This window comes from Thrips palmi, unplaced genomic scaffold (assembly GCF_012932325.1).
Source record: "Thrips palmi isolate BJ-2018 unplaced genomic scaffold, TpBJ-2018v1 HiC_scaffold_18, whole genome shotgun sequence".
NCBI classification, from domain to species: Eukaryota; Metazoa; Arthropoda; class Insecta; order Thysanoptera; family Thripidae; genus Thrips; species Thrips palmi.
The window spans coordinates 17310460-17337727 of record NW_023144627.1 but is presented as its reverse complement, the minus strand read 5'-3'; the positions used below and the strand labels follow the sequence as shown (position 1 = coordinate 17337727).

Below are 27268 nucleotides of genomic sequence, written 5' to 3'. Positions count from 1 at the left end.
GAGGGGGAGGACGTTATGGTGAAAGAGCATTCCTAAAATTGATTTATTTCTCCAACTTATTTTAAACATTATGACTTTGTTGGAGAAGAATAAACTTTGAAACTATCGTTCGTCTCACCACTCAAACAGAACATAAAAAAACTTAAACAGCCTTCAAAAACGCGTAATAGAGATGCATGGTAAAACAATTTGAGATTCGGGCAAAGGAATGTGTTCAAGGAACAATGAACACTTGGTATCACGATTCACACAATGGTGGGGACAATGCTGTCGAAGTCCTGGAATGGAGCGTCCACGTCTTCAGTCTTCTGTCGACGAACTTCGAGCAGGTTCTCGAACAAGTCTCGGGGGTGGACCTGCCAAATAAAAATAAAGTAATTTTTTTTTTTAAAAACACTCTTAGATCAGGAAGGAACTAGGCAAAAAGTGCTATTCTCCTCCGGCCGGCTCGGGATCCGCCATGGCACAGTGGGCCAGAAGGCCGGTGGAGGGGGCCAAAATTGGAGGGGCGTTTTGAGCTCCAGAGTCGCTTAAAAATGTGACTCGAACCGAGCGTGTGACCCCATCAATGGATTCCTCGTTCGGAGAGCAATCCGTTGGTGGGGTCACACGCTCGGTTCGAGTCCCATTTAGCGACTCAGGGGCTCAAAACGCGTCGAGAGTGTTGGCGGCCGGTGCGGCCCACTGTGACTCGTCACCCACCTTCCTGGCGCGCACGTCGGCGAAGCTGAAGTTGAGGTAGAAGGCGATGGTCTGCAGGGAGTGGAGCGTGCGGAGGCGTCGTCGCGGGTCCCTGTCCAGCAGCCTGGCCACCATGTCCCTGGCCGCGGCCGAGCAGCGCTGCAGCGCGTCGGGCGGCCGGCCTGCGGACGCGGACGCCGACGGCCTCGGCGACGGCCTCGGCTCGCCGTCATGCCCACCATGGCCATCAGCGGGAACATCGCCGGCCTCGTCACCGGCCAGGGCCACCGCCGCCGCTGCCGCCACCACCGACTCGGGAAACTGCAGCAAAAATCAGCGTCAGTCGCGTCATGGAATGGAATGGAATGGGGGACATGGAGATGCCGACTACCGGATACAGGTTTAACTCTGTGAACTGCGTACAAACGACCCCGATTGACCGTCTGAAAATAAAAACGTTTCGACTTCGGAGAGCATTCGATTGTTGGGGGTCACACGTTCGGTTCGAGTCCTGCTTAGCGACTTTGGAGCTCAAAACGCGTCTGGGATTTTGGCCGCCCCCTTCTGGCCCACTGTGCGGGGATGTTCCGAAAGCAGGCAGCCAGACACACCCACGAAAGGGTGTCCGCAACCGCACTGTCAGCTGATACCACGGCCGCGTCGGCGGCTATGCCATGCCACGCCATGCCATGCCATGCCACGGTGCCGCGGCGTGCCGACTCGTCGACCAATCCCGGACGGAATCGGATTGTGTTTGCCTCGGCCGTGGCGTGCTGCGGCCTGCCGGCCAGCCGGCGGCACGCAGGGCATGCCTCTAGCCTTCCCTGCAGGGACGCGCAGCGCCGCGCAGCGCCGCGCAGCGCGCAGCGGACTGAGGGTCGTTTTCGCCGCTCTGCCTCTGTCGCTCCTGTACGGGGCGCCCCAGAGCGACGAAAACGAACCTCGGAATCAGTCTGCAGGCCGAGATAAAACAGATTCCAACTTTGTTAATTTGCTCTAGCCGGGCCCGGCACCCTCCCTCTCTCTCAGCTGAATGACGGCGACGACACCAGAACCTCGGCGACAGCGACAACCCAATTCGCGGAGAAATGAGCAGAAACCGCGGCCAGAGATTCAGACATCTCCGCTTTTTATTTCTCTGTCGACCCCATGATAATGGCTTTGTGCGGAGCAAACCTCACGGTGGAAGTGCAGACCGGACCGACGGTGTGTGTGTGTGAGAGAGAGAGAGAGAGAGAGAGAGGGAGAGAGAGAGAGAGGGAGAGAGAGAGAGAGAGAGAGGAGAGAGAGAGAGAGAGGAGAGAGAGAGAGAGAGAGAGAGAGAGGAGGAGAGAGAGAGAGAGAGAGAGAGAGAGAGAGAGAGAGAGAGAGAGAGAGAGAGAGAGAGAGGGGGAAGGGGGTAGGCGGCTTGGAACCGGTCCTGCGACCAGTGGCCTGGCCTGGCCAGACCCTTGGCCTGCGTAGCGTCCTGCAGGCTGCAGGCTGCAGGCGGCCCGCTGCGGGCCAATCGCACTGCCCCGCCAAGCTGCCCCGCTGCTCCGCACGCCGCGGCACGCCGTCCAGTGCGTCTCCCAGGCGGCGCGGCCGGCGCGGCCGGGGCTCGCTTCATTATGCACTACGCGCCTCCCAATCCAACACTGCGAGAATACAGCGGCCACACTGGCAAAACAAAGTATGTAATGCCCTCAGGGCAGGGCGGACGGTGGGGAAAAATCAGAAGCCCCATTTCTAGACTGGATCCTCTCAGTTTGAGGCTGACTGAGATTGGTCGAGAAAAGTCTGGAGGCGGCAAGTTCACTTTGTCGCAGGCTGGCGGCCGAGTCGCACTCGTGGGGCGTCCCGCAGGCCGCAGGGGTGCGAGGGAGACAGAGCGACGGCAGTGTGCTGGGCCTGCAGCAGAGAGCTGCGTTGCCCTCGGCGGCATGCTGCCGGGCTGTACAGGATGCAGCCAAGACGGCCAAGACGGGGCGGACAAGGTGGGGAGGAATGAGTCCCATTGGCACCCAACCCCGACCAATTCGTCTCGTCTATTCAGCGAGAACGAGCGAAATAGACGGGCCGAGTGGGGCCCTGGGCCGCCCTGGGCCCACGTACATGGTCCAGTGGGCCAGAAGACCGGTGGAGGCGGTCAAAATCTCAGGCGCGTTTTGAGCTCCAGAGTCGCTGAATGGGACTCGAATCGAACGTGTGACCCCACCAATGGACTGCTCTCCGAACGAGGAATCCATTGGTGGGGTCACACGTTCGGTTCGAGTCCTGAGTCTGGAATAACGATCACACCTGAATGTTTGTTCACCTTTCCCCGTGCGAGAAGCAGAAGACGCGAACTCTCCGGGGCGGACGCATTACGCGTGTTACGTCCTGAGGCAATGAAAAGCAAAAAGAGAGCCGCAGCAGAATGCGAAGACAGGACGCAAAGGGTGCCAAAAACCGGCGCTCGCCGAAGTGAATGCAGTTATCCGCATATCTGGAAAACGTTTCCGAAGACGAGGTAGTTTAGCCCGTGCCGATAACGCCTGCAGCTCGTTGTACCGCACAAAGGTGGTAAGGACATAGAGAACATTCGCTTCACTCCGAGTAGCTCCAAGCCAAGATCTCATCAGTGGGGGAGTGAGGGGCAGCGGGGAGGAAGGCAGACTCCCAGGTACCAAGAGCGTTGCCCCAACGAGCGGTTATTTATAACAAACGCTGCAAGGTAGACGCACGAACACACTCACACACTCACTCACAGACACAAGCACACACTCACTTACACACACACACACACACACGCCGTACACACACACACACACACACACACACACACACACACACACACACACACACACACACACACCACGCGCCTGAACGACCGCCTGCAGAGATGCATCCATCGGCTGGTACCTTCTACAAGCTGTGTCCCTGCGGCAGCCTACGACAGCCTAAGGCGGGTTGGCGAGGACCTTCGATGAAACAAGCAGCAGCGAAGCTAGCATCGCCTCCAGACTCGCACATCTATTATTCAATAGACGAAGCAAAATAAAGTCCGCAGACAGCGTCCCCTTTTTGTCCCCCACTTTGTCTTGTTGCCTGCCCTATCCTGCCGGCAAAAACGACTGGAGCAACATGCCCAACGTTCAAAGAGGCATCTGCCTGCACGGCATGTCCTGCCATGTCCTGCCATGCCCCGGCGAGGAATGTCGCTAAATATAGCGACTGCCTGGAAGTCCGGTTTGGCCGTGGCGCGCCACGCGTGTACACTGTGTACGCAGTTCGATGTCTATAACCTGGAGCCACCTGGAGCCTGCTGCGGGCTAGTGTCTGGAGCCTGGAGCTTGTTATGTCTGGCTTAGCCGCGCCAGGTATGCAACCACCAACCCTCGCGGCACGGCCAACGTCAACAGGCAGGCGGCTCCATTTTGGTACACTCTTAATGTTGCACAGTGAAGAGTCTCCATATTATGGTGAAAATGTTCCATATTATGGTGGTGCAGCTGACTTCGTAACATACCATTGAGAATTTACTGTACTTTATAGATATTGTGACGAATTTCGTTGGTATCATGGAGAAAATCTCCACCATAATTGGTGCACCTTTCATCGTAAGACATTTACAGTGTAATCAATATCGTCTCAAAATCAGCGCGAAATCTTAGTACCACAGCGAAAAATTAGCTGAGTTTCAAGTTGCTGTTCTTTTTTTACGTGCGGCCCATGCACACGATTCCGTATAGTCACGAGCGGACATGAGTGCCAGCTGGAGATTTGGAGACCCCGTGTCCAGCAAAGGCCACGGACCTCCGAGGTACACTCTACGGCTGCGCCAGGCTACGCCACAAACCGCAGGGCATCCCCGACGCCCCGCCCCGCCCCGCCCCGCCCCGCCGCCAGGGGCCAGGCCGCGCAGAAATAACGACTGGACATTATTTGAAACAGCAAGGGCATCGCCATCGTGGCGGTCGCAGGGCAATGAAGGGGAGGGGGGGGGCATTCTGCAGCCACACTCTTCGTCAATTTCCCTGTCGAAAATAACAACAAGCCGGAGAAATGCGGGGCGACACAGTGGGCCGGAAGACCGGTGGAGGCGGCCAAAACTCTAGACGCATTTTGAGCTCCAGAGTCGCTAAATGGGACTCGACCCGAGCGTGTGACCCCACCAATGGATTGCTCTCCGAACGAGGAATCCATAGGTGGGGTCACACGTTCGGTTCGAGTCCTGTTTAGGGACTCTGGAGCTCAAAACGCGTCTAGAGTTTTGGCCGCCTCCACCGGTCTTCTGGCCCACTGTGCGGAGGAGGCTCGCGCAGGCCCAGGCGGAAACCGCTGGTCCCTTTCGTGTGTCAGCCGGGTAACGGATTTCCGTGGATAATCGCGATATCAATTATTTTTCGGGTTGAACCTTGGATTACGCCGGATTACCCCCAGATTATTGCCGGATTAGCACTGGATTGCCTCCAAATTTTTTCGTGATCCGGATTACGGAATAGCAATTTGTTGCCCCCCCCCCCAACCCACACACACACCGCCCCTCGCAGTGGCGCGGACGCACCGCAGAGTAAGCCTCTGAAAGCAGCGCAGAGCATTTACGAGAATCATTTCGCAGGCGACCTTCACCCGCGGAACTGCAGAGAGGATACAGAAGCGCCGCGCGGCACCGCGCCGCCCGCTACACTGCAGTGTCAAAAAAAGGGTCAAATATCAAACAGATTTCAAGGCGATCATAGCCTCTAAATTTGTTAGTAAAATAGGTTAAATTTTGGTCGATTTTGACAGAAATTTTTTGATAGCTCTAATGTGGTTGGGCTAACGACGCCTTACGTTAGTCAAGTCGAAGGCGACCTCCTCTGTCGTCACGAGGCGGAAACACCGTAACATCGTATGCGCTGTTTATGGCCGCAAACCATGAGAAAGCTTCTAAAAAGGGCAGGGCAGAGTTCGCAACGGCCACGCCGGACATGACAGCATGTGACTTCTGTTCATTTGCCTCAAATAAAGCCCTGCCCTCCTCTTCCTTTAACTGGCAAATCGTCTAATGTAACGGCCTGAGTGTGGTCCTGACTCGACCTGACCAATTGGTCTAGCGCGATATTTCATTGACCATTGGTCGAAGACGTTGTTGACCACGATTCCGATAAAAATGAGGACATAATTTGACAATTTTGTCCGATTTTTTTTTTCAATGTTGTTTATTTCCTCTTTTTTTTTTGTAGGTTGTATTTTTTTCCACGAACGAGGGGCTTAACTAGAGTCTAGAGATGCGACGACGCGCAGGCTCCTATAAAATGTTGGCGTGAGGCGACGTTCAAGGGGAAGTCCTATCCGCACTTCCTCAACGACAAACCTTCGGAGTGACGTCACGCAATGATACAACGCCGTCGGGTCTTCGAGTGCCCCGCAGTGCCCCGCGCGGCCATCATCAAAATAACTCATCCTCATTTCCTTCCTTTACGGGCAACGTCGAGAAAAATGCGGGAGTCGGTGCAAATTCACGATTGGGCAACGGACAGAACGGCGTGAGTCTCTTTACATGTGAGTCTCTGGACAGAACAGTCTTACGGCGGGAAAGAAGATATGCGGTCAGGTTACAACCGTCGCTGTTCTGTCCGGTGACTGACCAGCCCAGTGCCGCTGTTACGTTAGGTTGTGACATACGGTGTCATTTTAGGTTTTGGCTGAGGCTGTTGTTTTAGGTTGTTACATACACGCTTCTATGTTAGGTTGAAAACACACACTGTCAAGTTAGGTTAGGCTGTGGCATAGGCTGATCTGCCCGGCAACCGCATATAATTCCGTTTGTTTGCACGCCTCCATTGAGTGCGCATTCATTCATGGCGTCGGTCAGCAAACCCGGAGAGAGAACCGCTAAGCAAAGCTCAAACACGCAGCGGCACCTGCCTGAGCCTGTCGTTCTTGGCTCGGAAAACTAGGGGTACGCGCCGTTTAGTTTGGGCGCGTAGTAGGCGAGCGATGCGTCTGAACACATTCTTATAGGAGATGGCGAAGAATATGTGCAGAATAAGGCCAATACAGTGTCTTCCGTCACGAAAGGGCCGGAATTCATGTCTCTTACTGAAAACTGTAGGAAACAATGAGAAAATCAACTTTGAAATTTTTGGGCACAAATTTGGGAAATTTTTGGAAAAGTAAAGGTCTGGGATTAAATTTGGGAAATCATTTTGTGATCAGCACACCAAAAACTGCAGGAAACTTTGTAAAACTCGACTCAAAAAATTTTTGGGCCAAAATTGGTAAATATTTGGAAAAGTAAAGGTCTGAGATGAAATTGGAAGTCATTTTCGTGATCAGCACACCAAAAAAATGCAGGAAACTATGTAAAACTCGACTCAAAAAATTTTTGGGCCAAAATTTGGGAAATATTTGGGAAAAATAAAGGTCTGGGTTTAAAAGGAAGTCATTTTCGTGATCAGCACACCAAAACTGCAGGAAACTATGTAAAACCGACTCAAAAATTTTGGTCCAAAATTTGGGAAATATTTGGAAAAATAAAGGTCTGGGATTAAATTGGAAGTCATTTTTGTGATCAGCACACCAAAAACAGCAGGAAACTATGTAAAACTCGACTCAAAATTTTGGTCCAAAAATTTGGGAAATATTTGGAAAAGTAAAGGTCTGGGATTTAAAATTTGGGAAATCATTTTCGTGATCAGCACACCAAAAACTGCAGGAAACTATGTAAAACTCGACTCAAAAATTTTGGTCCAAAAATTTGGGAAATATTTGGAAAAGTAAAAGGGCTGAGATGAAATTGGAAGTCATTTTTGTGATCAGCACACCAAAAACTAGGAAACTATGTATAACTCGACTCAAAAATTTTTGGGCCGAAATTGGTAATATTTGGAAAAGTAAAAGGGCTGGGATGAAATTGGAAGTCATTTTCGTGATCAGCACACCAAAACTGCAGGAAACTATGTAAAACTCGACTTCAAAATTTTGGTCAGAAATTGGTAAATTTTGGGAAAAGTAATGGTCTGGGATGAAATTTGGGAAATCATTTTCGCAATTTCTAAGTGTGTTTCCTGTTTATTGTGTCGTAACATGAACCCCGACACTGTTACTCAGTCGAGTAACATTCAACAGCCAGCATTGAATTACTTAATACGATTCACAAATGCTTCAATTACCATTCGATATCTCCTTGTTATTGAACTTATGAATACACAATGTTATAAGTAATACCTAAAAAACCTTTTATCTCCCTTGTATTTTAAAATAGTGGATAAAACTACATTGATTTTTCAATTAATTAAAAAAAAGAAATTTACAGGCAGGCTGATTGCAACTTCTTTACGGAGAAGACCTTTGTCAGATCCAAAGAATCGTTCTATTGAAATTTAATGTCGAGCCCACTTATTGCTAAAAGCAAGTTAATTTTTTCATAAAGATAGTCATGATGTGGTATTTAATCTTTAAAACAGTATAGCATAAATATTTACCTAACATTTTGAATAAATTAAAAAAACAGCCAACTCAAACCCTGACTGACACAAATTACCAGTTGTCGCAGACAAAGTATGATGAAGTTAAAAGAATCGTCTCATGAAATCATATGACCAAGTCACTGAAACGTCACATTGAATCAGATGTCAATGTCAAACCGTAGCGCTACTCTCACTCCCCTATAGTTATCTTTAAGGTTAGTACTATAGTAAACTTACAGCATTGCAATGAAGCCTTTCCCCAGAGTCAGTGCCAAGAGTCAGCAAAGACTATTTATTTTGGCAAGATTAGTGTCTGGTTTGTACTTTTAGATTGTATTGATCTATTTTCTAAATTTTTTGAGCAAAGCAAAAAAATAAAAAGTATAATGTCTGAGAATAAAAATGGGAAAAACACTCTAAAACTTAAAAAGACCAAATCATTCTTGCAATTATCAAACGATCAAACACACTCCACTGACTAAAACATTTCCCCTGTGGCGGGGGGGGGGAGGGGGGGAACGGACGGACGAAACGCGTAATAATTGTCACTTTCATTTTCCGTATTTCACTGTGTTGACACTCCGGGGGGGTTTCAATCATTCTAGAATATCGAAAAACTAAGACCGAACTCACTTCTAAGCCCTTCTCCTCTCTATTTTGTTTTAATTGCCAATGTTTTGCCAGTCCCGTATTTGAGAGCCGCGGCCGCCAGTATGAAAAATTGCTATATATGCTGCCAACCTAACCACGCTAAGAACCTAATTCAAAAAGATGTTTTGAAAATTTCAAAAGGTAGTAATCGTGAATATAAGATAAACTCCCCTGTGGGACCTTTAGGGGATGTTCGGTGCAAAATTTGGTAATATTAGGGTTTTAGTTGCTGAGAAACGTGAGCGTGTACGCTACAGACGACAGAAACAGACGCACGACCAGTCACTTTTTGGAGCGCCCAAACACGGCAAGGGCTCGCTATCGCTCGCCAATAAAATTTGGCGGTGGAAAAACATTTGCATCCTCCCGTCTGGCGCCGCGGCGCGCCGCCCTGGTTCGCCTCGCCGCATCAAGTGTCCGAGTGGTGCAGCGGCACAGCCGGGCACAGCGGCGCCAGGGTTACGAGTCAGACGCCAACGCGGCGTCTCGCTTTATGGCATAAGGAGGGGGGGGGGGGGGTCCACACAAACATGGCAAATATTTCCCGTCGCGTCCCGAAAAATCGATCCAGCCGCGCTCGTCCGAACCTCTCATCATATCCTATCCTCGCTCATAAAAAATTGTACAACGTTGTTTATTAAGTTAAAATGAAAGGTGTAGGTAGAGGCCGAACCGAAGGAAGCTTGGAAGGGTTCTTCCCTTTCTCATTAGGGCTCGTCCCACTGGCTGCCCTGCTGATAAGGGCTGCGTCCCGAGCCGGGGGCCAGGGTAAGGCCCAGGGACTTGGACCCCGGACATGGCAAAGGTTTTAGCACGGCAGGGGCCCCTTGTCACAGGGACGCCCGATGGGAGTCTATCAGCAGAGAAGGTGCAAAGGAAGGAGACATTCTTTCCACCGGTGCCGCGGGCAGCTACAATGTGCGGTTGGGGCCTGCGTCTCCGGGGAAACAAAATCGGAGGTATTTTGAATCGAGTCAATCACATATTGGGACTGAATGTCACGAAACAGAGATTCACTCGCTAGATCGAGCAGCTACACAAGCAACACACTCCTGTCTCCAGCCAAAGTTGTACACCATCAAACATGTAAAATTCATTAAAATTCCTTGAAATTCATGAAAATTTAACAAAAGTCATTGAAATTATTCTTAAAATTCAGTAGTTTTTGCCTGAAATTCATGAAAGTTCAACCGAAATTCATTGCATTTGTACACTGAAATTGACAGTTATTTCCCCTTGGTCCAGTACCTTCGAAAGTTTAACACCAGCCCAAAGGTGCTCTTGTTTTTCCCCGTCTTTGCGCAACTCTCACTGCCAAGGTCGAGGCGCGTTTCACCCTTAGCTTCATCGTCAGGCGGTAATAACGATGACGTCACTCATAATAGGAGACTCTGCCCTCCTTCCGACACGCCTTTGCGATGCGCACGCACGCACACACTCACACCTCGCATGCACACACAGGTTCACGTTCTGTATATAGAAACAATTGAAAAACAACAATTTTCTAAAAAAAAAAAATGAACAAGGTGACGTTTACGTGTTTATTATGCGCTTATGCGCCCTGCTATGCCAAACCCGTTTATACACACTCGTGCCTCGCGGGACTGCATACTGACGCAAAAGAACGGGGTTTGTCATTCTCTCTACCTCACACACACACACACACACACACACACACACACACACACACACACACTGCATGTACATCTGCACGCGAGGGCAACAGCCTCCTGCTCACAAAAGAGCAGGACGCAGCACATTCGAACGCTTCATTCGCTCTTCACATTAACACCTAAAGCTGTGCCAAGCTGGGCTGGGCCTGGGGTGGAGACAGCCACGTCGCGAGCATTCCTGCAAAGACCAAGTTGTTTCCTAACTCGGGCCTTAAGGAGAACGCTATAATACTTTCAGAGTGAGTGCTCTCAGGAAGTGGGAAATGACAACTCTTTAAGACAGAATAAATGTATAATCGTGTCGAAATGGTTACGTGACCCACCCGTACAGCTCATAATCAGCAAAGAGCTTGTGCGCTACTTTTTTTAAAATCGTAGATACGGATCGAAAATCGCCTATTCAGATACAAAAGAAAAGTAAATAAAAGGGTAGCGTGTTGAAGCAATTGAATAATTATTTATCCAGAAACTGCCTGGAACTCGCATAATTTTGCGTCCGGCACAAAATGTTCCCATGACGCCGAGGGCGTTCGCGGGACCGACTGTGTGTGAGAGTGGGACGCGCCACGAGGTAAAATGCGTCTATACTTTTGGCTTCGTTTTGGAAGCGCGAGCCTTGTGAGGCTTACTGCAGGCCTGCCGGCCGGCACGCTGGAAGCACGCTGGAAGCACGCTGGAAGCACGCTGGAAGCACGCTGGAAGCACGCTGGAAGCACGCTGGAAGCACGCTGGAAGCACGCTGGAAGCACGCTGGAAGCACGCTGGAAGCTGGCAGGCCTGCACCGAAACAGGAGGCTGGGGCCAGGTACCCCGGCCAGGCGTCCAGGTACCCTGTTCAGGTTTTGCTGCCCCTTCCCCGCCTTGCAGTCCTATCCTATCCGAGGTCGATGATCTCCCACACGCACTCACTCACACACACACACACACACACACACAAACACACATATACGGGCGAACGCATCGCGGGCTGGGTTACCAGACACTGCACGTCGCGTTGCACCGGCCTCTCTCGCACGCGCACGCGGTGCCGACCCGATCGTGTTGCCGGACGCGGCGGATTTTCCCCAGCGCTCTTTCTTTTTAACGACCGAGCAAAGCGTCATTTCAAATTTAACTCAACATACGAAATTTGGGTTAGCATCAAGCTTGACTTTCGAGAAAGTACCCGCATGAATCAAACAAAACGGAACAGAAATAGATTGAAACACGTTCGCGTGCATTCTGCATAAATTATGTTTGATGCACGGCGTGCATCGGGCCGCCACTGGCCGCCATGCAGAGCCCTCTTATCGCGTTGATCTCGACGGGCTAGCGGTAGTTTGGCTAGGACTCCAGGCTGGACCGGCCCTAGGCCGCGCCGTGGCCGCCGTGGCCGCGCAGGGAAGCCCAGTCACTCGTCCGACCGGACGGACGGTGTCGCCAGAATCGGAAGCCTAGGCGAAGACTCGCCGAAGACTCGGCGGCCGCTAGCACCGAAATAGACTGGAATGACCCACTAAATGCGAGTACAGTTCGGGCTCGGATACAGTTCGGATCTCCCATCGGCCGTAGAAAATTTTCCGACATGATTTTGTTTGTTTGTTCTTTTTTGTCGTTGGCGTCGCGCGGTCCTTTCTCCTTCGAGAGGAAGACGATTCACCAACGAGTTCCGCGAAATGCTGACCGGCAAAAGTGAAAAGGTTTCAAACGGCGCCAAAAAGTTCCACAACCGTCAACACATTCCCCACATTCTCTCCCAGGTTTGACCCTGATCGCTGAAAAAGTTTGGTTTTGCTCGAATTTGTCTCGAATATGAGGAATGCGGTCCAACGCTCTTCAAATTGCAGAAACAATGCACATGGCGTTCCAGCGCCTTGCGACAATGTCTTGTTGACGCCCACTTATAGAGATGACTCCAAGGTGGCGTCATTCGCCATTTTTATTATCACCACTCGGCCGATAACGACTCCCCCGTTTTTCGCCGATAAATCCGTCGCAGGCAGTAAATCACGCGAAAAGTCGCACCGAAATTTACGGCCACCAATTCATTGCAATAAAGAGGATTCATTTTGTTTTTTGAATGGTCGTCATTACTGCACCGATATCCTCCGCAAAAATATGCAGCCCACCGATTGCACGCTTAAAACCTAATCAAGTATTTTGAGAAGGCGTTAGAAATAGTTCGTAAATCAAGAAGTTTTTCTATGTAAAAGCTATGTTTGCAAGTAAGTACATAAGTGTATCCATGTATGCTGAAAATACTTTGTGATAGCAAGCTACTTTTCTTTGGAAGGCCCAAATTGGTTTGTAAGGTTTTTAGAGTGCGCCATTCGATTAAGAAATTCTCCGAATTTGAAGGCAATCTGTCCGGCGGAGTGGCAATTGCGGCGTGGCGCTGCTGGCCCAGCAGGCAGGCAGTTCGGTGAGGAGAGTCAGGTCGCGATTTTCCACGAACGCCGGACGGCTGGGGGGCATGGCTAAACAACATCAACAGGCAGATTAATTTCCACGCACCTCCGCGCCTTACAGCAGACTGGGAGTCGTTTTCGTCGCTACGACTCTCTCGCACCTGTAAGGGACGACCCATGAGTGCGAGAGAGACAGGGCGACGAAAACGACTCTGCTGCGCACTATGAGGAAGCAGCTTCGTGCGGCGCGGTGCGGCGCCACAGAGCAACAGCGCGCTTAGCCCAAGGACGAAAAGCACCAAAGGTCCCACTCATCTTCGTCTTTCACTGTCAGATTTTACAGTGCCGCTGCGTCTCATCGCGCAGCGCGCAGAAAAAAAACAGACGATACTGCAGCGAAAATCTTTGAGATGTGAACGAAGAGCACTCTGTTGGAAAGGCTTGGGGGGACCCCCCCCCCACTTACACACACACACCTCGAGGTTTGTTTCCGGCCGTGAGAACCGCCTGGATTCGTGCAGTGCTTTGTGTCTAGCTTATTCAAATCGTAGGAAGAGAGTCAAGGTGGGCGGCAAGGGAGGGATCTCAGTCACAGCCAGCAGGAGGTGTTACACTAGCAAAACAACGCAGCACAGAAAACGAAACGAAATTGAGTCAAGCTGTTACTCCAGTATGCACTTGTTCGTGGTAATGAAGGGGTGGTGATGATGATGACGATTGTCATCACTGTCTGAAATTGCACTTTGGATATAAAACTGGAAAAATGGAGAGGGGGCGGAATTGCTGTGAGCGCAAACATGGATGCACATAAGGAGTTCAAAAAGTGCATCTAGTATATGCGGATAAATCAGCAATAAAATTCAAACTAAAATTTTTGCGTCAAAAATTCCTGAACAAAAAAAAATGCAATCAAGGTCGGAGAGGAGGGCGGTCCAGCCTCATTACAGTTTCTACTCGTTATGCGGCAAAACGGCACAATTTTACGACGAATACGGTTTCACGAGTTTCTGATGGTATTTACGGGGGGAGGGTAGGGCCGCCGGGGGCCGCTGGGCCGGCTGGCCGGTTTCCTTCGGGCTGCGTCGGGGCTTAGTGGGCCCGGGGCAGCCTGGGCCGGCCGGGCGGACCGGTCGCCAGGTGCATTTCACGATGGTTGCAAACGAGATGTTTGATAGGTCGGGCAAGGCCTGGCGGCAAGCCCTGGCAAGCCCTGGTTGGACGACCCCAGCGGCCTGCACAAGAGTCAAGGTCTCGGTCTCGGCCGCAGCGCCACGCCAAGGCGGAGCCACGGCGCAGGAACAGGACTGCCTTCTGCGTTAGCTCATCGCCGCCGCGGCGCGCCGTGAAGAAAGTCGGCAGGAGACTTTAACGCACTAAGAGACTGGAACTCAGAGGAAACGCGGCGCCGCGTCGCACACTGTAAGTGTCACGTTCAATTTTGGACGAGACGTCGCATTTTTTGGTGCGGGTGAACCTTCCGTACAATTTTCGCACGACAAACTGGACAAATTTGTCCGTGCGAAATCGCGTACGAATTTGAACAAAAAGTTCATCTGTGCACACACAAAAAAGGAAACTCCTGGTACAAAGTTTGTACAAAAACGTTGTCTGTGTGAACAGACGACGACGCTTCAGACGTTAATTTGGAAAACCTCCATTTCATCGCTTTCGCCAGGTTATCATTTTTAATCAAAATACCGAGACGCGCCGGCGATTTAAAACGAAAGGCCCTGGGAAAACACTAAATGGAAAAGCAACTCGACTTGATTCTGAAAGCTAAAAGGATGCTGCTGCATTTCTAGCGCAGCACCCCGACGCGTCTCGCGGTCTGACCGAGCCTCGGCCTGAGCCTCGGCCAAAGCATGCCGCGCCGTGGCCGCGGGGTCGTTGGCACCTCGCGGCTCACTCGCAGTTAAATTGAGCGGCCGTAAGTCACGTGTGGCATAAGAGGAAATAACTCCAGCCAAATTTGTACACATAAATTAGTCAAACATGCAAAGTTCACTGAAATTCAATAAAAATTAATCGAAATTCGACAAAAATTCATCGAAATTTGACTGAAATCCATCGGAATCCGACTGAAAAGTTCGAGTGCACAAAAAACTGTGATGTCTCGTTCAATAGTGTACATAACATTTAGTGTGTTCAAAGTGAGGTGCCCCTCGCGCGAGACTCAAAATTCTCAACGCGCAACCGGTGAGAAACCGAAATTCTCGCCATGAAGTGGTGAGCTCATTGAGAACATTGGGGTGAGCTCTATGTTTTCCCTTCGCACATTGTGTGGAAAAACAATTCATGCCAAAATTTGATTATCGTCCTCAGGGCGCTATAAGAAATATTTCTCGGCAATTTGTTCGCAACATTCACCCTTCTTTCAGTTTTCAGTGTCCGTTGAAAATAAAATGCGAGATGTGTCCGACTGACCACACCGTTCCAGTTCTAAGGACGGGCAAGCAGCGCCGAGCAAGGCCCCGGCCAACACAACACGGAACCACAAAAACGCAAGGGAGGTCACGGACACGGATGTGCGGGCCAGTGTGCCCTAGACCAACTGCCGGACCTTCCGGTCTTCAATTTGAGACAAAGGTTCCCTTCTCCGTTCGCACCAATGTAACTCGACGAGAGTGACGTCATATTCATCAAGACGTAAATTTTGTCCCATTCGGCCTTGGCGTGTTGTTCCTGCACACACTACCTTGCGGAGAAAGGCTGCACCAATACGGTGGAGATTTTCTCCATAGTCCGCAAGAAATTCGACAAAATATCGATACGGTGCGATAAATTTTCAAAGGTGAATAATTAAGAATTAAATGCACCACCACGATAATACAGAGGATTTTCACCATAATGTTGAGAGTCTTGACTTGACCGTAGGACTTTAAGAGTGCAGCGCCTGCCGGATCGCCAAACCGAGCTGGCAACATCGCGGAGACCGCCAAGCTCGTCGCGGGCAAGCCAGGCAAGCCAGGCCAAGAGCACCGCGCGCTCGAACCGCGATGCACACAGTGTGGTGCACTCGGCAGCCGGTCGGCCGACTTGCAAAGAAAGTGGACAGCATTGCTGTTATGCAATTGGAGGCACAATGCAAGGGCGATGGCAGTGACCGTCAGGGGGCCGGCCGACGACCGGCCAAGCAGTGCGGCGACAGGGAGCGGCGTCGCACAGTGGGCCAGAAGACCGGTGGAGGCGGCCAAAACCCTAGGCGCGTTTTGAGCTCCAGAGTCGCTAGATGGGACTCGAACCGAACGTGTGAAATGCTTCGTATAAAGAAGGATTTTGCTTCGTAATACGAAGCATTTCTTCGTAGATTTTACAATGCCTTCATTTTCTTCGTATTACGAAGCGATTCTTCGTAGAGGTTTTACAGTGCTGCGTTTTGGAAGAATCCTGGATCCACGCCTGCAAATCAATCCGCACGAAATCGTCAAACTCATCGAGTGTGGGGCATGGTAATGAGCCGAGCCGTGGCGAGCCTTGGCGTGACATACCAGCGCCTCTGATAGCGGGCCGGGCTGCCAGCTCTGGCGGGGTGGCCAGGACGGCATCGCGGCCAGGGTGGCAGGGTTTGAGGTTCGGAGGGACGGCAGACTGCAAGAGCAGTGCCTGGAGTTTCCCTGGAAAAATGGGTCTATTTTCCAGGAGCCACCTGAGGCAGCGGTGGACAGAGGCAAAGAAGCACTTGCGTGCGAAAGGGTTGCTTTGCACACCTTTCCAGAGAAACCGTCGATGTCTAAGTTTTTCTGGCGATGCAATCTGCCGTTTTAGGCGAATAGTTCACTGGGAGAGCAGAGAGGCGGTGGCGTGTCGCAGGCTCTCCGTTGTGACACGGGGCGCCGAGCGGGGCGCCGAACGCGCAACGCCGCTAACACCGGCCTGACATTCGCGTGGACCGCGTTGCGAAGCGCTTTCGAAAAATGTGCACTTGCGATGACCTCAAAACGACTGTACGTACTAGCGCCAGGGACTCGAACCGAACGTGTGACCCCACCAATGGATTCCTTTCTCGGAGGGCAATCCATTGGTGGGGTCACACGTTCGGTTCGAGTACCATTTGGCGACTCTGGAGCTCAAAACGCGTCTAGAATTTCGGCCGCCTCCACCGGTCTTCTGGCCCACTGTGTGCGCAGTGCAGACAGCAGAGCCACCCCAGGAGGCCCGGTCCCAGTCCCGACCCTGTCCACGCCACGCCACGCCATGAAATGGGATGGGTGATAAGCCCGCCGTACCCTTCCCGGCCCGTACTGAAATACGATTGGGCGGCCCCTTGCCCAGGCCTGCAGATTTGCTCTGTCTCTCTCGCACCTATACGGAACGCCCCATGAGTGCGAGAGAGACAGAGCGTCGGAAACGACTCTCGGAATGAGTCTGCTGCCTCTAGGCCTGCTCACGTCGCGGATATAAGGTGGACTGTCGGGCAGTGTCCCTGTCCCTCCCCCTCCCCCTCCCCACCCGGCCGGCGCCACCCGAGTTCGCGCCGTCCTCCGTCCTCGTCCCGCCGGCCGGCATCCACAGGCAGGCATGGCCAGATTGGAGGGGACAAATATTAGACCCGGGAAGATCGCTGCTCTAAAAATGCCGTCAGAGAAAGGCTGGACAAACAAAGCACGGTTTGTGTTGTCCAGATGAATTCAGTCGTTTTCTCTATTTCCGTCTAGCGGGGCGTTGTTCTTTCGTCGCGGAGAACGGGCATAGTCCGGAACCACCCTACCTCGAAAATGCGTCAGATTTTTTTTTTAATTTCATCCCACTTTTTTTTTAAAGCAAGTGAAACAAATAAATCTGGGCAGCGCAGGCCGACGGGGCGGATGACGGGTCGCACTTGTCAGCAAGAATCTATCGACCGCGAAGCCCCCCGTTGGGGTCCCCCGTTGGGGCCCCCTTCCACCCCCGAGGGGCCTTCCGTGGGCCCGAGGGGGCAAAGGCGCTCAGAGAGGGCGCACTCAGCTAACACCCTGCTCATCTAACGAGTAGCACTCCCGCTACACTCGCAACTCGGAGTGTACCAGCTCACCACAGTTCGCCACGTCAACTTTAGGGGCAAAAATACGATTAATACAAAAATGCTTGGAAGAAAACCCCTCTCCCCCTTCTAACCCTCTCACCCTCTATCTCCTCTCTCACACCCTCTCCCTCCTTTCTCACCAAGGCGGATCCAGAGGCGGCCTATGGGGGGGGAGTATCACTTTTTGCCTATTTTTAGGGGCAAAGTAGCAATTTTTGCCTACTTTTCAGGCGGATATCTAGGGGCTATGTGGGGGAGGGGCCATAAACCCCATTGACCCTCCCCGTATCCGCACCTGCTCTCATCCCCCCCCCTCTCCCTCTCACACACACAATCACACACACACACACACACACACACACACTCACAATCACACACTCACACAAACACACACACACCTACACCTACCTCTGAACGAGGAATGCCTGCGCGGCAAAGCGAGCAAAGCGATCATCGGGTCAGGGCTGCTGCAACTGCACCGCGATTACACCGGCGGCGCGCTCCGTGCGGCGCGCTCCGTGCAGGAGGCGACCGAGGCGACCGCGGTGACTCCAGGCAGGCGAGACGCGGCGAGACGCGGCGAGACGCAGCGCGACAGCGGCGGTCTACATCCTTCTGAGGTCAGAGCGAAAGGGGAGCATCTCCTGTGCGCTACCTCGCGTCGTCTTTCGCGCCTCGCGCCAGTGGCGGAAACGCGCGGAAACGCCGCCGCCAAATGAGGCGGGGATTTGACTCGGTTTGACTCGGATTCACGAGCTCGGAATCAAACAAAACGTCATAAAAATCGTCAAATTGATTTTTTTTTGTTCTTCTACTTTGTCCTTTTACTTAAATGGTACGTACTACCGTATGCATTAATTGCAGGCAAAAAAAGGAAGGTTAAATTTTAACTCTTGGCAATTTTTAACACAAATGAGTCTTTTGCTTCTTTCTTTTCCCAAAATCCTGTCAATTTCGACGCGTTTGAACGTCTCCGAGGGCGGCGGATCTTCGAATTTCCTGCTTCCGGCATAATGAGGCCGCTCCCGGACGGCCCCCGAGGCCCGCCTAGGCCGGCCGGGATGCCGGAGCCTGGCGGAGCCGAGCCAGCACACTGAGAGTCGTCGCTCTGTCTCTCTCGCACTCGCGGGGCGTCCCGTATGGGTGCGAGAGAGACAGAGCGACGACTCTCGGAATCCGTGTGCGGGACGCTGCCGGAGCCAGGCAGGGATCGATCCTGGGGGCAGAGGCGGGGTGCGGGGCGGGGTGCGGGGCGGGGTGCGGGGCGGGGTGTGGGAAGCGCGGGAGGCTGCCCGGCTCCGGGGGGTGGGTCTTCCGCAAGCGCCCCTGCGCGTGCGCCGTGTCACAGTGGGCCAGAAGACCGGTGGAGGTGGCCAAAACTCTAGACGCGTTTTGAGCTCCAGAGTCGCTAAACAGGCCTCGAACTGAACGTGTGACCCCACCAATGGATTCCTCGTTCGGAGAGCAATCCATTGGTGGGGTCACACGTTCGGTTCGAGTCCTGCTTAGCGGCCTTAGAGCTCAAAGCGCGTCTAGAGTTTTGGCCGCATCACCGGTCTTCTGGCCCACTGTGCGCCGTGTTCCGCGGCGCTTTTGCGGCGCCTTGCGGCGCTTTGCGACCACGCGTCGTCACGCGTGCGTCCCCAGTGACACCAAAACGAGACCAAATCTCGGCGGGCCCTCTGGCGGGGCCTTTTGGCGGGGCGTCCTCAATCGTGCTCAATTTGGCACCTCGCGCGCCGCCTGCGCCGCCTGCGCTGCGCTTGCGCCCCTCCGGCCGTGCCCTGCCCTCCCCTCCAGCGGCCCACCCCCTCCCCTCCCCGGCCGGCCGTCCGTGCGCTACGCCAGCTACGCCGCGCCACCACCAAGGCTTTAAAAGACCGGGGCCCGGCCGAGGCTCCGGCATTGAGTGTCGGGACGAGTGAGACAGAACGTGCAGCGGAGCCGAGCAGAGCCGAGCAGAGTGCTTCCCGTGCACACGCCTTCCGGCCTTCCGCGATCCACCGCGAACTCGTGCCACCCGTGAGGACCCTCAAGAGCGTCAAGACACACCGCCACCGGTAAGAAGCTACTCCGCCACTGGATACGGAAGTGCACCGGCTCTGTGTGTGTGTGTGTGTGTGTGTGTGTGTGCGTGCGTGTGTGCGTGTGTGTGTGGGTGCGTGTGTGTGGACGCGCTCGCGCGAGTGGCCCAGCCAAGTGGGGAAATGCATTCAGGACCGGCTCAAAACATGCCAAATGTTTTGTTCGCAACGACGCATTGGTCGCGGACGCTGACCTGCGCGCGGTTGAGGTCGCGTTTTCTAGACAACCCGAAGTGCAAGTCCTGTAGACATTCCGATCGGCCGGACGCGGCCGCTTTACCGGAACTAAAAATCGGGGACTTTGAACGAGCCAGACGATATTTGGTCGGAAAACGCTAACAGTGGATCGACTGGTTCTTTGTGAAACTATCGGATGCAGGAGAATGCGCCGGCGCCCCTTCCCTCGCGAATGCATTTTTTACACGGTGCCTGCCGAGCATGCAGAGTGCAGTGAACGTGTGGTCCAGGCTCCGTTTTTTTCCCCCCACCGCCACACTGTAGCGAAGGCATGCAAAATTGCTGGCGAGTTTTGTTCCATGAATGGCTGCTGGTCTCGCAACTTCATTACTGCCCTTCGAGTAATAACGGAATAAAGGCGGAGCGATAAACCGACTTCCGAGATGCGTTCAAAGCGGCGGAACTGCCGGGCTAAGGCTAATTGCGAGGGGAGGGGGAAGGGGGGCTTACCGCCCGAACCTTTGTGCCGTGTTTCTGCTTTTAATCTCCAAAGGCAGCGCGCAGACTGGCGCGCAGCTTCTAGGAGAGCCCTCACCGCGTATACTAAAGTCCTTTGCACGTTTTTGTTTTTGGACGTCGACGCCTCTCAGCAGGAGAGGTCTACCTTAGACCTCAGCTTTTTCAAATAAAATTTTTTAAAAAAAAGTGAAGCCCCTTTTTTTTAAAATTTAGACGTAGCTAAAAGAACGCGTTTTTTTAAAATTAATTGTTCTCCGTCCGAGTCGGAAGTCACCCCTGCGCTGCGACACTGTTATTACTGGACGAATGTGACGTCATTCGTGAAGGTGGACTTCGTCACGTTCCTTTGAACGCGATGTCACATTCGTTGGAACGTGGACACGGCCGTTTCATTTGCATGCCACATTCGTTTGAACGCGGATCAAACCAATGCGACATCGTATTCCACAACGAACGCGACAAAATTCACATTTCTAAGGATTATGACGTCACCTTCCTCGAATAACAGTGGAGGCTCGTCCTGACCTTGTGCACCTTGCGCCTTGCCACTTCAATTAGGGCTGCCAGCTTGGCAAGCCCTGGCACTTCAGTCCCGTGACGTGCAGCTAGGCAGCCGTCTCTCTCTGTCTCTCTCGCACTCACGGGCCGTCCCGCAGGGGTGCGAGAGAGACGGGGCGCTGTCAATTCAATTATTTATTCATTCCCGCTGACGGCAGAAAGCTTTGTCGCGCAGCGGCGGAAACAAATGGATTCTTCAACCAGGGCGCTTTCCCGTGTTTCCATTATTTTTTATTTTTTTTTTTTTTTTTTTTTGGGGGGGGGGGAATGTTGAGCGAGCTACGCATCCCTTTGGCTTCTCTGCCTTTGGCTTCCTTTCATGTGCGCGAAAGAAAGGTTGGCCCAACTGAATTGAAAATTTTTAGTTTGTCCTGGGCACTGGCTCTTATTGTTATTTTCAGCACGGTGAAACCATCTCGATGGATTTACCGTGACAGTCAACTTGGTCGGACCAACTTTTTTCCGTGCGCAACCGCTCTTAAACAGCAAAGTGCTCATTTTCTCTTAACCTTCGGATACTGGGAAGCGTTTAACAGGGTGGCACCCCGCGCCCCCGGGGGAGGGGAAAGGGGCGGGGGAAGGGGGCTGTATTGACATTGTGCCGTGCCATACAGTGGTGTGACGTGTGCACAGGCAGCCTGCGCTGCGCCCGCTGCGCCACTGAGTCAAGCCCGCTCCAGTCAGGCGGCCCTAACAAGCATGCAGGGCGGGATGCAGGGAGGGGTGCCGGAACGCCCCGCCCCGCCCCGCCCCGCCGCAAACAGAATGCAGGCAAGGCTTCTCTCTCCGCGCGGCCGAGCCAGGCCGAGCGGCCCATCGCAAATGCATAACGCACTGCAAATTTATGCTGCAATTTGGGCGCATTTCGCGCTGCGTTTCGCGTATTCTGCTCTCCGGTGGAGGAGAGTCCTAAGGAAATGTCTCATGCAAACGGCAACGGGGGATGTTTAATTAAAACTGGTGCAGCGAACTCGAGAGGCGAGATTAAGGAAGGGGTTCTCACTGATTCGTCGCTCTCTCTCTCTCTCTCTCTCTCTCTCTCTCTCTCTCTCTCTCTCTCTCTCTCTCTCCCCACGAGAGCCTCACCCCGCGAGTGCGACAGAGACAGAGAGTGTCTCGCGCAGTCGTTGCCGGGACGCCCTCGAGTCGTCGGCGGTCCACAAACCAAACTCGGACGAAAATCCGGCGGGAAGGTCTGGCGCCTCTGGCGCGCCATGGCGCCGTCGCGATAGTGATTCACAAACGGGCAGCTCGCGCCTTGAGCGCGGTGCCGTCGCCCTGTCTCCCTCGCACTCGCGGGGCGCCCCGTGTGGGTGCGAGAGAGACAGGGCGAATGCAGCTCTGCGAGGCATTCGATAAGCATCGCCCAGGGCCTTGCCTTGCCAGGCCGCCCGCACGGCGCCGCAAGGCTCGCGCAATCCAGTGGCACTTTACCGCCAAGGAGTTCGCTTTCCTTCCACTTTCATTAGAGAGTTAGCCTTGGAGGCCAGGGCCGGCCTTGAGTCAAAACTGCGCAGGTTAGGTTACGAGGAAGACCGATAGACACCTGTCCTGTTTAGCGACTCTGGAGCTCAAAACGCGTCTCGAACATTTTGGCAGCCGCTGCCGCCCGTTCTCTGGTTCACATGTGCAGCGCCAGTGTGAGCAGATCTACCCGGGTCCAGGCAGGGGCTCCGGGCGCCAGGCGCTTGGGGGCCACCCTATAGTGGGGCCACCCTTTGGAGGGGCCACCCTATAGTCGGCGCTACCTTACCTTCGCGATAAGGATCACCATTGTGACATGCCAATGCGGCGATAAGACGCGGCGACACTGCGTGCCTGCAGGCTGCCGTGGCTGCCGTCGCCCTGTCTCTCTCACACTCATGGGGCGTCCCGTAGGAGTGCGAGAGAGACAGAGGGTCTGCAGGGACACCTGCTAAACCCGGGCGAGGGTCCGCCAGAGGCCATGGCGCCGAGTGCGGAGCCAGTTGACTTATTTTGAAGAGTCGCTCTGTCTGTCGCACTCAAGGGGCGTCCCGTGGGGGAACGATTCCTCGGGGTCCGCGGCCCGGCTGCAGCAGACTGATTCCGACAGTCTCTCCCGCACTCGTGGGGCGTCTCGTGAAGGTGCGAGAGAGACAGAGCGAGACTCTCGGAATGAGTCTGCAGGGCCGCAGGACTCCACCTGATGCGGGGACTGATGCTGGCCGCCTCAAGGAAGTGCGAGCGCAGGGCGCAGGGCCGACGACCCAAAGCAAAGCCGAGCAAAGCCACTTAGCGTCGCATCATCCAATTGCGCGAATTGGCCGCGCTGGCCGGAAATAGCCCCAGTGCCGCGGTTCAGTTCCAGAGACTGGCATTTCTCCCACACTGCCGAAACGGGGACACGCAGGGCGCGCGGGGCGCACTCAAAACTGAAAGTGTGTACTGCGTAGCGTTTCAGGTTTTTTTCTCATTTTGAATCGGTTGTAACGCACGGCCCCTTTTTCTGTTGCAGCCATGAAGGTGTACTTCTTCGTCGCCCTAGTGGCGTGCGCCAGCGCCATGCCCCTGGGCCAGGAGGGCCCCGAGGCCAAGGAGGCCGTCGCCCTGGCCCCCGCCGCCCCCGCCGCCCCCGCGGCCCCCGCCGCGCCCGTCAACATCCCCGCCGACGAGTCGCGGAAGGAGGAGCCCAAGCCCATCGTCCCGGTGGAGCCAACGGCTGAGCTGGCCGCCAAGCCCGCCGAGGTCGCCGTCAAGGCCGTGGAGGCCCCCGCCGCCATCCCCGAGGCCCCCGTCAAGCCCGTCGAGGAGGTCAAGATTGAGCCGGTAGCCGACATCAAGCCCGTCGAGGAAAAGCCCGCGCTCAAGACCGTCGAGGCCGTCGAGATCAAGGAGGCTCCCAAGGAGGCCCCCAAGGAGGCCCTGAAGGAGCTGCCCAAGGAGGAGATCAAGGAGGAGAAGAAGGAAGAAATCAAGGAGCCCCTCGCCAAGCCCGCGGAGATTCTCAAGGAGGCGCCCAAGGAACTGCCGAAAGAGGAGATCAAGGAAATCATCAAGGACCTGCCCAAAGAGGAGATCAAGGAGCCCACGCTGGAGAAGGAGATCCCCAAGGAGTCGCTTAAGGAGCTGCCCAAGGAAGAAATCAAGGAGGAGAAGAAGGAGGAGATCAAGGAGGAGATCAAGCCCATCATCAAGGAGGAGGCCAAGATTGCCCCCGAAATCAAGGAGGAGGCCAAGATTATCCCCGAGATCAAGGAGGAGAAGAAGGAGGAAATCAAGAAGGAAGAGAGCATCCCTGCCGCCGCCAAGGCCATCCCCGAGGAGGAGAAGAAGGAGGAGAAGAAGGAAGTGAAGGAGGAGAAGAAGGAAATCGTCAAGCCCGAAGCCAAGATTGAGCCACTGCAGCCCAACAAGGACCAGGCTCTCGTCACGGAGGAGATGAAGGTGGAGCCCTCCAACGCCATCGAGGACAAGATCACCGAGAAGAAGAGCGAGCCGATGAAGCTGGAGATGATCGGCGAGCTGCCCCAGGCCGCCAAGCAGGTGGCCGTGACGACGCCAAGCCCAAGGACGGCATCCTCCAGGTCAAGTCTGCCGAAGTGTCCATCAAGCTGGAGGAGGCCAAGAAGGAGGAGCCCAAGAAGGACCTGCCCAAGATCGAGGAGCCCATCAAGAAGGAGGACATCAAGGAAATCAAGAAGGACGAGGAGGTCAAGAAGGACCTGAAGCCCGAGGACGCCAAGGCCGCCGTCGACGCCGACACCGCCCTGAGGAAACAGCGTGAGGCCGAGAAGAAGGGCGAGGAGAAGAAGAAGCCTACCGAGACACCCAAGAAGGAGGACCTCAAGAAGGACGACATCAAGAAGGGCAAGAGCGAGGAGGAAGTCAAGGCCGCCGTGCAGGAAGCCGTCAAGCCCACCGAGACCGCGGTCAAGGCCGAGCCGCAAGTCCAGGCCAAGGACCTCCCCAAGACCGAGGAGATCAAGAAGGAGGAGATCAAGAAGGACGAAATCAAGAAGGAGCCCATCAAGGAGGAAATCAAGAAGGAGGACATCAAAGAAACGCTGAAGAAGGAGGAGGCCCCCATTGAGGGCAAAAAGGTCGATATCCCTGCCATCCCCGCCGTGCCTGCCGTGCCCGCCGTGCCCGTCGCCCCGGTGGCCGACGCCAAGGAGGAGGTGAAGAAGCTCGAGATCCCCGCCATCAAGGAGGAGAAGAAGGAGGACATCAAGAAGGAGGAGATTAAGAAGGAAGAGCTCAAGAAGGAGGAAATCAAGAAGGACGACATTAAGAAGGAGGAGATCAAGAAGGAGGAGATCAAGAAGGACGACGCGGCGCCGATCCTCAAGTCAGCGGTAGCGGAAGCGGCGCCAGTGGCCCCCGTGGCGCCAGCGGTGGCGCCGGTGGCGGCAGCAGCGCCCGAGGCACCAGTAGTGGCCGCGGAGGCCCCCGCAGCCCCCGTCCAGTGAAGGCCCCCGTCCGCTCAGCGAGAGGTCGTCTTTACCGCCGATTCAAGCCCCTCTGACTCGGCAACCACACCGTTGCCTGGCCACGGGGTGCCCCGCGGCTTTGTCCCTTCCCGCGCTATAGGATGAAAAGTTTAGCTATTTATTGAAATCTTCTAGCCGGGAAGGGACAGACCGGTCCACAGTACAAGTTAAGTGCGGCAGAGTTTAGAGCAGTTTAGAGTAAAAACGCATACTGCGCACACTCATAGTGCCAACTGCACGTAGACCGATACTGTAGAGCAAACTAGCTGGGTGCAGCACAGTGCAGCAGCAGGTCGATCGCGTACCGACCTACAAAACAAAACTTTCCTCACTCTAAGTCGCGTAGGTTTATATGCAGTGAGCTTTGAGCGCCATTGCTCAGCGTAGAATTATCTACTTGGTGATAAAATCAGGCTCAACACGCTTGCCAATGTTTCCTTTCTTTTGTTGCAATTTTTTTAAAGAAAAAAAAAGGCGTGTATGTTTGTATGCCCGCAGTGTTGCCAAAACCACAAATTTGTCAAAATATAAAATTAATAACTTTTTAAAAAAGGAGTGTTTGGCCGTAAAATTGTACGCGGAAATCTAAGGGTTTCAAATAGATGTGTCAAACTGTGGTCTATGTTTAGGTTTTGGCAACATTGGTCCGTAGTCAAGACTGATCTGAAGAATCTGATGCTCATGGTTACGAAGTAAGACGGTTTTGAACAGTAATTGCCTTGTGTACATAGGTAACATTAAGCTGTTCTTTTTTGTATTTTTCTAAAGTAGTTTTATGAATGTGTGAGTGCGTCTTTACGGTTAGTTTTCTTTGCGATAAATTATTACACAAAGTCTACTTGAGACATAGTGAAATTGTAAAACCAATTCGGGAACGCATTTCCTGAACATGAGTGACCCATACCCATCCTGCTGTCCATCCAAACTAAATGTATTTTATTACTTGTCTGTATTTTTAAGTGGTCAGAAATAAATCAACTCTTCTCCAAGGATGAACAAAGATTTGGTGACTTGTATTTTGTATTGCAACCCAACAGTCAACAAAAAACGACACAGTTGTCATCTTACATTATTTCTCCAACCAATATAAAATCAATAAACAATATTAAAGAAAAGAAAACTTCACAACCAAATTAAATAATGTAGTTTTAAACTTGGAAACAGACAGGTCTTCAAGTTAAAAGTTAGTTTGAGCAGAAATTATATTTTGCTCAAGTAATGTGGGCCAATGAAAAACCAATTCGACTTATGTTTGGGCCAGAAGATTCTCCTCAAAAGGAATGCATACCCTTCAAAGGGTCAACTGCCCATGTGTTTTTGACTTGCAATTAAATCTCAGCCTTAAATCCCCAAACTCTGGCATGATTCCATTCGACGTGGAGCGCCTGCCAACTGAGGGTAGGCAACACTGCAACGCACGGCTGTGTAACAGGCGGGCCCGCCCGCAGGCGCCTAGCGCCTGCCAACTGAGGGTAGGCAACACTGCAACGCACGGCTGTGTAACAGGCGGGCCCACCATCGCAGGCGCTTCGCGACTTTTGGTTGCAATCGTATAAATTGGTTCAAAGGAAAAAATAAACGGGCACATGCGAATTAATTTAATAAATAAAAGTAGATATATGCAGGTTTACGGCGCATAACTGAAAATACGCAGGAACATGAAAATT

At 53.1% G+C, this 27268-nt stretch overlaps 2 protein-coding genes across 2 annotated transcripts in view; one reads left to right on the top strand and one right to left on the bottom strand.

Annotated features, from left to right (window-relative positions):
• Positions 1-26: 26 nt before the first annotated feature.
• Positions 27-27268, bottom strand: part of LOC117645072 (serine/threonine-protein kinase S6KL) — a 29665-nt gene continuing 2423 nt past the window's right edge. Inside the window, exons 8-9 of the mRNA XM_034384979.1 lie at positions 703-1002; positions 27-356 (exon numbers count right to left, since the gene is read on the bottom strand). Of these exons, the coding sequence (XP_034240870.1) occupies positions 246-356; positions 703-1002 (411 nt within the window). The 3' untranslated portion in view covers positions 27-245. The remainder of the gene's footprint in view (positions 357-702; positions 1003-27268) is intronic.
• On the top strand, positions 19708-26603 carry LOC117645071 (probable inactive protein kinase DDB_G0270444). Its single transcript, XM_034384978.1, is given in 3 exon segments — positions 19708-19872; positions 23627-24709; positions 24712-26603. Coding segments are annotated over 2 exon segments (1950 nt in total). The 5' UTR covers positions 19708-19872; positions 23627-23628; the 3' UTR covers positions 25581-26603.